Source organism: Gymnogyps californianus, chromosome 3 (assembly GCF_018139145.2).
Source record: "Gymnogyps californianus isolate 813 chromosome 3, ASM1813914v2, whole genome shotgun sequence".
NCBI lineage: Eukaryota > Metazoa > Chordata > Aves > Accipitriformes > Cathartidae > Gymnogyps > Gymnogyps californianus.
In genome coordinates, this window is record NC_059473.1 from 114,976,547 (window position 1) to 114,990,935 (window position 14,389).

The 14,389-nt window shown below is 36.8% G+C and overlaps 1 protein-coding gene across 5 annotated transcripts in view; it reads right to left on the reverse strand.

Annotated features, from left to right (window-relative positions):
• Nucleotides 1-9,812: 9,812 nt before the first annotated feature.
• Nucleotides 9,813-14,389, reverse strand: part of CYRIA (CYFIP related Rac1 interactor A) — a 58,553-nt gene continuing 53,976 nt past the window's right edge. For 4 of the 5 annotated variants that reach the window (XM_050894081.1, XM_050894082.1, XM_050894083.1 and 1 more), the window contains 2 exons: nt 13,345-13,415; nt 9,813-12,081 (listed from right to left, as the gene is read on the reverse strand). In XM_050894081.1, coding sequence (XP_050750038.1) covers nt 12,018-12,081; nt 13,345-13,415 — 135 coding nt within the window. In that variant the 3' untranslated portion in view covers nt 9,813-12,017. Of the gene's footprint in view, nt 12,082-13,344; nt 13,436-14,389 lie in introns of those variants that run through there. The other variant, XM_050894085.1, reaches the window with a different exon arrangement.

Sequence of the window (14,389 nt, forward strand, 5' to 3'; positions counted from 1 at the left end):
AGCCCTGGTAACCCAGTGATCAAATGATCTAGCCTTACATAATTATCCCTCTTTTATGAACTAGTAAACAAAGGCAAAAAGGTGTCTTTCCTAGTGAGAGCCAGCGCAAGGATATCTTATCCATTAATTTCCACTGAAGCTTTAAAAATATTATTGTTAGAATGTTAGTATTTTGCCTTAATGTTCACAAACTTCAATCAGGATAAATTCTTACATTTGAAATCAATTACAGTGTTTCAGCAGGGGATGACAGATGACATCTAAGTCCCTCATATTTTAGACTGCATGGCAGAATTTGTATTTCATCAGCTGGCTACAGTTTTATATAATATCACTTAATAAAACTGAACATTTTCCTTAACACAAATTAATGTATTTTGGTGTTTGTTTAAAGGAGTAACTACACAAAAGCCATCATGTAATACAAAACAAATGTCTGATGAACCATTGTTTTTCCCCACCTAACATCTCTGTCTTCTTGAACCACAGTTACCTGGAGTAAGATTCAAAGTGCCTACATAAAAAAGCTACATCGCTACTAATAAATTGAACAGGTCTAGTCCCTGGCTGGTGGGCTGATTGGCATGATCTGGCTACAACCATACCCTTATTCTTTCTCTGCCTCCAAAACAGCATTGTCACAACTGACGGAGCGAAGGCTCGAGCTGTAGGTGGACCTTCTTGGGTACTGGGGTATGGGGTGGGACTGAAGGATGCCAGGCACCCAGAGACTCCCGGCGCTCACACCCGTGCCCTGGCCCGATACAGTTGTACAGCTGGAGTGTCTGTGTTCAAGAAAGGGCTTTTATTCACCTTGTAACAGATTTATCTAGACCACATTTCTTCAGCTACCTACAGTGTGGGGTAGTATCAAAAGCCTCATGGAGGCAAATGACTTGATATTGCTGCTTCTCCTCTGCTACTTCTTCCTCTCTATCAAGGAAACTATACTGCTTTGACATGGTCTGACATGGCCTGTTATCTAACTGGGCTCTTATTTGCACACCTCTTCCTGATTTTTAAGGGCAGGCACTTGCCTCACCTCCCCTTTAGAAGTAACCACATAGAACTACAGTCTGTGCTAAGCCAGTTCATCAAATACCTTTTGATGAAGTTCATCAGGCCCAACCTCCTCCAAAATACTGCATTTAGCTAAGGCTGGGGCACTGAAGCATGAGCTCGATATTTAAGGATATTACTTGCAGCATATCTACTACTTGCTATGGGATAATGGTGAAAAATGCTAGCTAACTGACAGATCAGCAAGTAACACTGCAAAGCTTTTCCATTACTAGGGTTGTGTTTTCTCGTATTAGTATTGTCAGTGCTATGTGCCATTGGAAGCATCATTCCTTTCTTTCCTCAGTCCATTTTAGTATCAGAGTGGAGTAATTCCACTAAGTCAGTGCAGCAGTACCTACAGGAGACAATTTCCAAGTATTCCGAAGAGCTGAATTGCTTTGCTATACCTCTTGATTTCATTGCCTAGTTCTAGAGGCTTTTTGTAGATCCTAAACATTTCCAGGTCCTCCTGTCCCTAGTTGTTTGTATTCGCCTCTCACGTTCTGATTTCACTGTTTAAAGGGCAGGGAAAGTTTACTGAATGGAAAGACCTTGGAGTCTACAATATCAAACAGCGGAGTGACCTCAAAGGAAAACATATTTCATTAAAAAGAAAAAAGAGTTTCCTTGCAAATCCAGCTTGTTTTACCCACTCAGATCTGTCTTTTTGCTGCCTCTGTGGTAACACATGTTTTATATGAATCTATATTAAGATGAATTTTAACCTACAAATAACTAGATACAGCTATGCAGTAGGAGGGAATTCCTACAAGATGATGTAAAGTTTTTTAAGCAGTAAAATTAAAAATAGCACATAAAACCTGACCAGTAGATTTGGATCTGAACCAAGGCAACACATTTGGGAAACATTATCAAGTTTATCAGGGGTAACATATCACAGAAAATCTGCTTCTGTTTATACGCCATTTATTATTCATTTTTGACATTTCCCTTTTTTCTTCAACCTTTTTTACCCCTAAGCAAATATATGCTAGACTTAACTGAAATGTGAGATAACAGACTGGTCTTTTAATTTTCTTTCCCTATAAGACAAAAGCAGATCTGACTAGAAGTAAAAAAAAAATTCTATGAAATATAAGTACAGGAAAAAAAAGTTGCCAGAATAGCATTGGTAATAAAGGAGAAACCTGCCTTACAATGAAAACCAGAAAAAAATTAAAATGCCTAATAAGATTAAACTAAGGGCCAAATTCTGTCCTTCCCTATGCTGTCTTCCATTTCATGATGTATAAATAGCACATCACAGACTTCTGCCTCATGCAACATACCATATCTGTGATAAAAAGCTATTTTTTATGTCTAGGACACCTATATTAATAGGGTTATGCCAGCAGAGACTTTTTTGCCCATGGTTGTCAGAATGTTTGCAGGTCAAAACAGTTTATGGTACCCAAGTCTAACTCAGGGAAAAATACAATGAAAGCAAATTCAGTCTTGGTAAATGACCCACTCCCACAACTTTACTCGGACAAATTCTCACTCATATCATCACAATAAACTTTAAATGAGAAAGAGCTATGACTTCTTGCTTTTGATCTGTCTTCGAAATAAAGGTAATCATTAAAAGTCAGTTTAAACCTGGTCCAAAGTCAGCCAAGATTCACGCACTCTTTCTACTGAATGCAGTTCAAGTTGAAGCTCAACTTAAATTTGAATTCTTTTATGTTGGTTGTTTGCCCATCAGTAGTTCGTAATTTCCTTCAATGGATTCAAATGCAAAATATCAACATGTCTTTGAAAGCTGTTATTGAACAGTGATTTGTTCTGATGCTGAGATCTCCAGCTGAGGTGAATGTTTATCATTCTTTGCTTGGATGAGCAAAACTTTTGGAGTGGTTTCAGGAGCAGATCTTTCCTCTGTGTGCTCTAGAATCCACGCTTAGACCCCATCCCATCAGCACTCCCTCCTTTTATCTCAAAGAAAGCAAACACAATAATGGGCATAAAGGGGTGAAGACATTTATTTTAAAATGCGAGCAAACCCCCAGAATATAATAATATAATATATATATATATTATTTAGTGTTTATTTATGGTTTAGCTTTATTTTAGTAAATGCTGCAGTTTTGTAAGTAAGTGGAGGCTTTTTTTAGCATCTGTGTGATAAAACAGCTCTGTGATTTCATCAGTTGTTGCATACTGCTGCTGATGTAAATGCTTTCTTTGAGTATCATCTACTGAATATTTCCAACTGAACAATTATTTATGGTAATAAAAGGTAACTGTGAAGATTCTTGTAATTACAACATACAATGAGTTTGCAGATTCACACCCAGACGTTACTAAGGAAATTTTGGGTAACTCTCCACTACTGTGGCAGAGCACAAAACTCATGTTTTGGCTAATGTAAGGTAACATGTCTTAAAACATGGTATTTAGAGGATGTTTATGCAAAGTGGATACAGATGGAAGAGACCAGAGAGAGTAAGTCAAAAGGAGTTACTAGTAACCCAGTAAGGTTGAACTGCTGAACCCTGTTGTGGAAATTAGCATTGCTGGTGATGCTGTCAGGTAGCTGAGTGCTACTAGACAGAAAAGATGATTTATTAGCACACATGAAGAAAAAGTTACAACTTGTAAGAACGAAGAGGTTTTGTTTGGGGTTTATTTTGGTTTGTTTTCAGCTTGGCAATTTGAAGGCTAATGACTTGAGCAGGCTTTGAATCAGATCCTCAAAGATAAACTAAATGAGGATGAAAACCAAGTCATTTATTTTATATTGCTGCTTGTGTTGCCTCTCTTTTGCTGCTGCAGAAATCCCAGCACAGGATAGCACTAGACACTGCTCAGAGTAAAAACTTTCAGATACTGGGAACACTTAGATGTTTCGTTGCCTCTCCTGAGGATCAGTGGAAGAGCTGGCATTTCATCCAAGGTAATAATCCAGGATCTCCACAGTCCACAGTGGAGAGATGGAGGCATTTCTGGGGGTGAGTCAGTCCACCCTAACATATGAGTTGAAGAAAGAATGAGGGTCTTCAGTGGTCTGTCTCTCCATACTGTTTGGAAGACTGCACATAGGAGGACATAATTTGCTGCCTCAGGCAAAGCCCATGGCTGTTGCAAGCTGTGTCCCTTGAAATGTCAAATGAAAATTAAGGTTATAACACCTGCCACCTGTACTTTCACGATGTCTGTGGCAGGCAGCACTCAAAAGTCTATGCTTCAAACAGCATATCAGGTCAAGACGAACAAAGCTGTGGAAGAATCCACCTGCTTCAAATGGAGGCAAAAATATATTTTCTAATTTTGAAAAGAGATGATTAAAAAAATTAAAAAATTAATGCCATTAAAAAGAAGGTGAGAGGATGTCCTTTTAGCAGCTCCAATGCCAGTACTCTGACCATGAATTATTTTTGTTCTGCTTTCAAGATCAGGGAGGTGAATGACCCGTCACTGCAAAGTCTAGAATGCTATCTTTCATTTTTATGCTTCTTGACCCATGAAGTCAATAAAAGATGTCTCAGAGATTCGTCCAGCAGAGGTTTCTAATACGATTGTGATACAATTGAATGAACGCCCCAGGAGAAATGAACTTTCCAAATACACACAAAATCCCAGACTGACTTTCCCCATGAGGCCAAAACCCTGTTATTTCACGGGCCTTTTGTTTTACACAGAAATGGCCCCACTGCTACCTGGTATGAAAATAATCTGAATTAAATTGAAGCCTGTACCTGTCAGAGCTAAAAACCACAAATGTTTGCTTGTTAGTCTTTATCAGCTGATTTTTATTAAGTATGGCATTTCAAATTGGTCTTGGGGTCAGAGAGGACAGATGACTTTTTTTTTTTTTTTTTTTTTTAATTTCAGAAGTATGAAAGAACTGAGGAATCTCAAACTTTCCAATATGAACAGTGATCAGTGGCTTAGGCACCCGTGTCAAACTTTACCAAAATGGTTCTGTCTTTTCTCAGCTCAATTACAGTGTGCCTCTTGATTCAAACTACTTGCATACTCAGGAAATATCTGTAACAGTAAAACCCCAGTTTCCATCTGGAAAATACATATAATAAGGAGGACTACTGATACTTGTTTGAAAAATAATCTTGTCTCAGAAGTAATATTTTTCAACGAAATAATTGAAACTAATTTTCAGATAGCATGCCTTTGAGTACTTTTCCTGACTTCATTTAACCTACACTGGATTGTATTATATAAAAATCTGGCCAATTATATCACGAATGACAAAAATAAAGAAAAAAAAATTGGTCTCATTTGCATATCTCAAAGTAATTACAGTTGTACAACATATAATCAGAATAGTGGGTCTCAATGTGAATGTGAAACCACTGAACAAAAGGAATCTTCATTAGCTTTTTAAGCTTCCAAATTTAATAAAGCAAATGTCACTTTGACAGGCTGTGTAAAACAAATGTGGCATTCACCCTGTAGTTTTAAAACACAGCTGCAAAGAATTGGCTAAGTCAGTGGTTACAAATAATCTTTCATTGTATAAATATCATAGATATTATTATGAATGTATACCTGAGTATGTGTAATTCAAAATTAATCAGAAGAACAAATACGTACATTTCATCTGATACACATAACAAAAATCTCCACAAAATCCTTTAATTAGGTTGGCTAGATAACACAACTTTTCTTTCTCCAAATTAAAAATTTTCATAGAGATGTAATACCTGGTTCAGTCTTACATTGATATATTCAGTATCTCAGTAACTAGGACCATGTATACCTGTTTGGTGAAGTTCATCTAGAGACCTAATTCAAGTCCACTGTAAGGAATCTTGTTTGGGAAGGTTTCTATTAAAGACCCTTTGAGTTCTGATGCTGGATGCTATTTAAGTCTGAGTTTAATAGTTAAAGTGCCTATAATTAATCACAGCCTTGTGTGCAATACAAAAAAAAAAGAAAAAACATGAAATGGATTTAAATTTTTTTTTTCCCCAGCCACCCTAAACTAAATCAAACACAAAAGATCATGGAACTAGCGTATTTCACTGTCAGACATTTCTTTCTTATGAGTTTATAAAGACACAAATAGGAACTGCATAGAAAATTCTTGCGGAAAAGAATTAAAATCATATAAAACAATAGTATTCGATTTAGAAATATATCTGAAATTGTCAAATATTAATACTGTTGAAAAACCAGTATAAGATCACTTTTTTCAATAACCTTCTCAGAAATGTTACCAAATGAGGTTCAGCTCCCATCTCTCTGAATTCACTGAGAAGACTCCATTTACAAGAGGAGAAGGCAGATGGAGGCTGCATACAGGTGAGGTAAGGTGAGCCACCTCGCATTCCCTCACACGCTGCTTTACATTACTTGATAAAGCCAAGCATCAAAGAGCAAAGGTTACAGCCTGAGGTGGGCCCTCAGGCAGCAACTGGAGTGGCAACCGAGGCTCTGCACAGTGCAATGCTGCTGCCACAGAAAGGGAGGTAAGGTTTGTAAGAGCCCTTAAGCTTCCTCCTACCATGGAGGTAGGACTAAATCATGTCTGTAAAGAGACCAGTTTCTTCATTTTGGTTAGAATCCTTTCGTGGTCAAAGCCCTTCAGACGTTCCCTGTCCATCTAACATGATCTGAACTTCAGACATTGCCATGTCACACAACCCACAGGACAGGGTAGTTTTTGCACTGCACGGTGACTGCATCCATGTCAAGTCTTGTGCTTTGTCCTCTTTTAATTATGGAAGATCTAAACCAGTTGAGGTTGATCATCTCCCACTGTCCTCTTCCAACTTTTTTTGTGTGTCTAGAGAAGACAGACAAACTCTTCCACAATTTTCAAGGCAGTAAGAGAGTAGCTGTTTGACACATCACTAAAATCCATGGAAAATTTCTTTAAACCCTAGGATTTCACTGAAGTGGATGCAGAATCAGAATGAGAACAATCATAAGCTGTAATAGCAATTTTGATCCAAGCCACACACAAATATTCCAACCTTTAAGTTCTGTTAGCAATTTTAAAATGTCAAGAGGTATGTCACATTCTTAATACCCAAGTCTACAGATTTAATTGTCAACAGCCCAAATATCCAAGACAAGAGAATTATATTAATTCCAGCTGGACCTCAAATTAAGATCTGTTGAAAAATCATGATATATCTTCCTCTTAAACTAGGGATTAGTGCTTGGTTGATCTACTTTTTAACTATATACTTACTGATTTTCTAGAACACCTACTGCACTGTTCATTTTAGTTTTAATTTCAAAGCAGTCAAGCGCAAGAGATCTCTGCAAGATTATCATGTTACGTCATTGATCTGCACTAGCAGAAGACTCAATTTGCTCAGTAATAAGCAACTTAGGTCAAAGGCCACGACTGAGAAAAGACAAAGAGTATCATTTACACCCATGTCAATCAGAAACAGCTCTATTGAAATCAACTGAGTTACATTTGTCTCAAATTGGTGTTAAAGAGAATTCTGTGTTTGCAGAATTTGGATTATGTGTCAGTCAGGAATTCACCTTTATTAGTCTGTAGCAGGGAGCACTACAGACTACTAAGTTAAAATACTAGATCTGCTATGTTGGCTTTTTAACCAAAATGGGTTTTATTCTCTTATTGGCAAATCAAAATTCATGTCACTGTTTCAGCTCACTGGCTTCCATTGCATTATCTAATCTGCTTCAAGGTATGAATTCATAGATTCTGTAATTTTGCATTAGAGAATTCATCTGAGGTAAGAGAATAGTAATTAGTGTCCTACTTTTTAAAGAAAAAAAAAACTCAACAAAAACCCACCTCTTCCAACTATTTGCAACTATTAGCAAACTAGGATATGCAAGATCAAAGATGGCAGGAGGCCTGCATGGATGAACACGGAGCTCCTGACTAAACTCAAACATAAAGAGGCAGCATGCAGGAAGCGGGAGCAGGGACAAGAGACCCAGGAAGAATATAAAGACACTGTCTGAGCATGCATGGTTGGGGTTAGGAAAGCCAAAGCCCTTCTGAAGTTAAATCTGGTGAAGGATGTGAAGGCCAACAAAAAGGGCTTCTACAGGTATATCAGCAGCAACAGGAAAGCTATGGAAAATGTATGCCTGCTGCTAAATCGGGTACGGGACCTGGTGACAAAGAATGCAGAAAAGGTCAAGGAACTCAGTGCCGCCTTTGCCTCAGTCTTTAATAGTAGGATTTGCCTTCAGGAATCCCTGGTCCCTGACACCAGAGAGAAAGTCTGGAGCAAGGAAGACTTACTCTTGGCGGAGAAGGATCAGGTTAGGGAACGTTTAACAAACTGGACATACGCAAGTCTATGGGACCTGATGGGAGGTACCACAAATGCTGAGCGAGCTGGCCGATGTCACTGAAGGCTTGTTTATCTTGACTTCAGCAGGGCTTTTGACACTGTCTCCCATAACATCCTCATAGACAAACTGATGAAATATGGATGAGATAGACAGTGAGGTGTATTGAGAACTGGCTGAACTGCCAGGCTCAAAGGGGTTGTGATTAGCAGCACAAAATCCATCTAGAGGCCAGTCCCCAGTGGCGTACCAGTGGTTGATACTGGGACCAATACTGTTTAACATCTTCATTAATAACCTAGAGGGTGGGACAGAATGCACCCTCAGGAATTTTGCAGATGATACAAAACTGGGAGGAGTTGTTGATACACCAGATGGTTGTGCTGCCATTCAGAGGGACCTTGACAGTCTGAGAATTGGACAGATAACAATCTGTACTGGTTTTGGCCAAAACCAGATGTGGCATGAAAAAATGATGCAGTATTTCCCAAATGTGCATCCACCTAACTGGCACTGTATTTTTGTAGGAAAGTATTGATTCCATTAAACTTCTCAAGAAGTAAATGGGGGGGGGGGGGAAGAGAGATAATTTCATATGAAGAATTTATGTCCCACTTTGTTCAATTCAGAGTAAATGTAAGAACGTAAGTCATCTTATATACCACTTATGTCTTACTTCCAGTTTAAATTTAGCTGAAATACAACACAGAAAGCAACACAGAGAAGACTTTTTGTTGCTTTCTATTTTAGTTTAGAAAACATTAGATAAGTTAACTGAGTGATGTAGTCTATCACATACCAGTAAATACAATCTCAGTTACTATCCTTTGTGACAGCCACTTAGTAGCAGCAGAAATCTTAGAAGTCATAAATTATGTTTCAAACCCATTCACTTGTTTGCAGCAGCAAATTCTAGTCTTTCAAATTCATAGCACCCTAAAATAATATTTTCTTCCACCACAAAACATGCAAATTTTTTAGAGCTGTTCTAACCCAAAGTAGTCACACTCATTTATGCACATTCTGAAATGCTGTCATTATGAGGCTTAAATATTTATCATACTACAAACATGTATTCTTACATAATGATGAGCCAAAATAAGGAGAAACACTGACAAAATGGAGATCAATAACTTTGACCATTAGTCTATATAGCTCTTCTTCCGAGAGTAATTCATTTGCACTTATCTTAAAATTAAATGAATCATCCTCTGGTGACCTTATTGATTATAAATGCAACCTGAGATGGCCACCATAGCCTAGGATGACTAATGTGAAGATATAAAAGTCATAGAACAGATTCATGCCCTCTACTCTGTAAAGCAGTATCAACAATTTCCCCTGGTGAAGATGACAGACAAGTGCCAAGAATCATCAGAAAAAAACAGGAATTAAGTGATGTGAGGCTATATTGTTGTGGCATACAAGTACAACATTTTAAATGCTTTTTAAATAAACTGTAAACTGGATACATAAAGGTGAGCCTACTATATCTCAGATCCAAAACTTTAAATGAGATATTTCTCAACCTGTTTAGGTTGTCTCTAAATATAGACAGTCCCAATACTTACTGTACCAAACTTTTTATTATTTCAAACAAACTTCTGTACAAAAACATCAAAGCAGGCAAAGAAATTCAGTGACTTCGGCAAACAGCACATGACAACTCACAGAATGCTTTAAGGTTTACATTTTTATTATACAAGCGACAAATAGCTTTCCTCTGGGCTACTTAAAGATAAGACTTCATTGTTTGACAAATAATCGCAGGTAAGCATGTATTAACTTCAGTTACCAAAGCTCAACAGAATGACCTGTCATCCACCTAGATTTACCTAACTGGAAGTGACTATGAACAAAGCAGGATTTTCCCTAATATACATTTTTAAATGTCCCCCCATTAAAAATGGAGCTTGTAAACACTGGATTTACTACTGTGAAAAAGCAGTGTGATCACTGCTTCTAGAAAAAGAAAAAAAACTAGCTTGATTTCTAATTCTGTTCCCGACAACAACATAGTGATCTGCTGCTACAACTGCAGATGTGTGACATGAATGCTGGAGTTGCGGTGCTGCCCAGTATCACGACATGTAAAACGTTGGCACCTATGGGTTCTGATCAGGCTTGAGACACCTCATAGTGGTCGTTCTGCTCAGAAATAAACTCTAAGGCAATCCCTACTCCAAAGAACTTATGATATTGATACTGTTTAAGGACTGAGTTCAATGACTCAATTTGTCACAGCGCAGCCAAGTTTCAGCAGACCAAATGCATCTTCAAAGTCCTAAGGTGATGTTTTTAGAAGTGATATGCATGAAAATTCCAGTGAGAGCACACAAACCCTGATTTATGTACACAGGAATGAGCAAATACAAATCTGAATCTGTGCACAAGCACTGGAGTTTTCACACATACATGCAAGCAAAGTACACAAAATGGAACACATTTTCAGAACGTGACCTCTGCAAGAATATGTACAGCAACTGCAGACCACCGAGAAGACACACTTAACAGAGCACGAGCACTTTGCTGCTTCTGGCAAAGTATTTCTATTCCATTTACTGGAAAAATTACTAGAAAGTAAGAACAAACAACTCAGCAAGGAACTCAACTCCTTGAAGCATCAATCACATCTCAAAAACCAATGAAGAGCAGTCAGCTGATATATATTTCTGTGTTGACTCTGAATCATCTAATGAATAATACTATCAAGGAACTTGATGAAGTGCCTAAGAACAGATCAGCTCTTGAAAATTATTTATATCACCCCTAGTTTGATGAGGCCAATTTGACACTAGGGAAGTTTGCTGCTACAGAAGAGTGTTCTGCTTTATACCGGTTTATATCAGCAAAAAAATGACTGGGTAGAGCTGTCTGAGAGACAAAGTTCATCATCATATATTTACACTGACAAACCCTTTCTAGGTAAGTCAAGGCATTAGTATTTTCTCTTTCCTTTCTAAATCTAATAAAATTATACAGAATTTTCAAAATCTAGCAATGGTCTTAAAACACATTTTCTGTTTTTTTTTTATATTGAATCTGAAAAAGGATATTAATTTCCTCAATTGTTGAAAGGTACAGGTTATACTTAATAAAAAAGGTAAAATGACCTCTTTGCAATATGTTTTTGGATGTCAGCCAGCACATAATCCTTAAAACTAGGTGGATCTCCACTTATTACAGGAAAGACAATGTATTTTATGAGAGTGATGAACATTCAGGTATTCTCCTATTCATACAAGTTTGATGAGATCCTAAAACTAACTGACTGAAAAACTGTGCAACATGTTCTTAAAACATATCCAATGAATTTTACTTTCTCTTACATTAACTTTCTCCTTCTTTAAAGTTCCTTTTCTGTGGTATCTTTGTCATTTCAGTTTATTTGATTTCCATTTTGTCTTCACTACTACTTACTTCTCTGATAGAGAAGGTGTTCAAGGATTAAAATGCACAGATAAACTGTCGCAGCTGAAGTATCTAAGTAAAAAAGTATTTTAAAAGTCAAAAGATAAAGGCTAGCATAAAAACTTAGGCTGCACTATATAAAGTCAGTCAGGTTATGAACAGATTCATATATTTTAGCAATGTGAAGAAAATGGTTATGTAAATACACACAAGTATTAACATCAAACTGTATTAAATTATGTAAACATACACATCTTCTGTGATCAATACAAACATCTACTTGTCTCAGGATACTACTGCAGCATAGCTCGAATTTGTTTTGAAGTAGATTCATCATTCAGGTGTTTTGTAGTGAACCTAGAAATTACAAGTTAAAACAATATTTTATAAAATGAACAGGGATTAGAAAAGTCTACAAACTTCAGTGCCTGTTTTTGAAATCAGTGCAGTTCAATTACACAAAGGAGGAACTTACATGTTCCTCTAGTCACTGATCACTGGAATTTAACTGCTAATAGTCTGGTGCTCTTTGTGTTCTAAATACCCCTTGCAATAAATTATTCCCTGTTAATAGGTGGAGAACTGTGGCTAAAACCTGTTTGCCATCTGTCCATGACATTGTCATAATTTCGGGTCAAAATTATCTCTTTTTTCCCAATTAAAAGCCTCAAAAGAAGTAAAAATCATGGAAAGACATAAGAAATAGGGTAAATACTAAAAGGACTTCGGAATTTAGACCGAATTTTGGCGTAATCTATGAGCCTAATTTTAAGCAGCTTTCTTAAATGTCCTGGGAGGACTGAAGAGCTTTAGTGTGGTTTTTTGCATTTAAGCCCAAACATTCTCCACTGCTTATGTTTATAGGGAGATTGATTATCACATAAGCTCAAAACACACCTGATACCTGTAGGATTTAACTCCACATCAATTATAATTCAAAAGACATGATAAGCAAATATGGAGGTGGTTATGGCTGCAGTTCTCACTCTACCCAAGCATTCAACAGCTACAGAATTCAATACAGCTCTGAAAAACTTGGTACTAAGACTCCCTTCTCAGCTTGTGAGAAGTGTGAGACCACTGTGTCTTGCTTCCCAAGACAGCACCTTAAACACGTAGCTACAGGATTGGGATTTAGGTTGCTGTTGTCTTGAAGTTGTATCATTTAGCAAAATTAAGAAAAAAAAAAATCTTATTAAAAGGGAAAGACAGAAGGGAAGTATCAAGGGTTTGAGAAACAGAAATTCTACTCTTCGCTTCTAAAATGTTCTAGTTGCTGGGGTGTTTTATATAACAAATCTTAGCTTAGATACATTGTTTACCTCTGAATGTATTGTTTACCTTTTAGATGGCTAAGTTTTAGGTGATAAAACGAACCTGAAGTGTCTCTGAAGAAGGACATTATGACTTCCAATATTAAGTCATTACTTATCAAAGTGAAATGGAATTGAAAGAAATGAATGTTACTTAAGAAAACCCCAGGTGATGAAGGTAAACCTGAAAGGACAATTTTCTTAATAGATCAGGCTTCTAAGGTGAAAAGTCTTAAATATAAAGAGATTGGGAGAAAAACAAAGAGGAATTTGTTAACGCTGAATCAAACAATTATTCCACACATACCTGAGAGCATTCAGAAGTCCTTCCACAGTGTCAGGTGGTTGTTCCTTTAAAACTTTTATGCATCCCTTCATCTGGGAACAGAAGCATGCCACTATTGAACAATAATATATGAATTGCACTAGCTGAAAACAAGGAAGAATTTCACCATAGACAGGCAAGTTTTTTTCCTACTGTTAATGCTGCTTTATATGACACAATAAAAGCATTATAGCTTATTAAAAATTATCTTAAGTTAAAAACCTAACTTTTGAGAAAACATCTACTTTAATAAGTGTTTGTAGATAGTAAACTATGTATCAAGTGTATATATTTTAACTTGCACATGATTTCTTCAATTCCAACTTAAAAAAATAACAAGAACAGCTGAAATAAGCAAAAAAAAGAGATTTTGGAAGAGAGTTCCGTATCATTGCTCTTAGCGACTATCAGAAGACATGTTTCAACTTTGACTTTTATTTTTATGCTTGCACACAAGGAAGTAATTTTCAGTATTCAGTTTTTAGTTGTAAACCTAACTGGTGATAACTTAAGATTTGTTTCATAACTAGTGGTTACAAATTTAATCTGAGATAAGAATTCCATGATGTTGATTTTAAACACCACACTGAACAAACGTCTTCATGGAGACTGTAAAAACCAGGCTGAAACTCTGGCTAAACCTAGTCAATAGAGAGAAATAAGAAATTCCTCTAACCTATTCAGAATATACTTACATATGTAATGAATTGTGCTCCAGAAGTACCTATTTCTTCCCATTGCTATGAAGACATCTAATAGCTATCCAGAAATTAGTGTAGATTAATTTAATCTTATTTAAAATGACAGATAAAGACATGGCAGTGTCAAGATTTGAACCTTCTAATTTTCCAAGTCACATTACAGTGCTAAATCTACATGCCAGTATTTTCTTTGCAGCTAAAAAGCAACTCTGCCTTATTATGGAAGCGGATGATGAAACACTTAACTGAAGTCAGGGTCCATGTATATGCCAATAAAAATTATTTGGAAAATGTAGCTCAGCCTCCTGCACAATGACCAGCCTAAC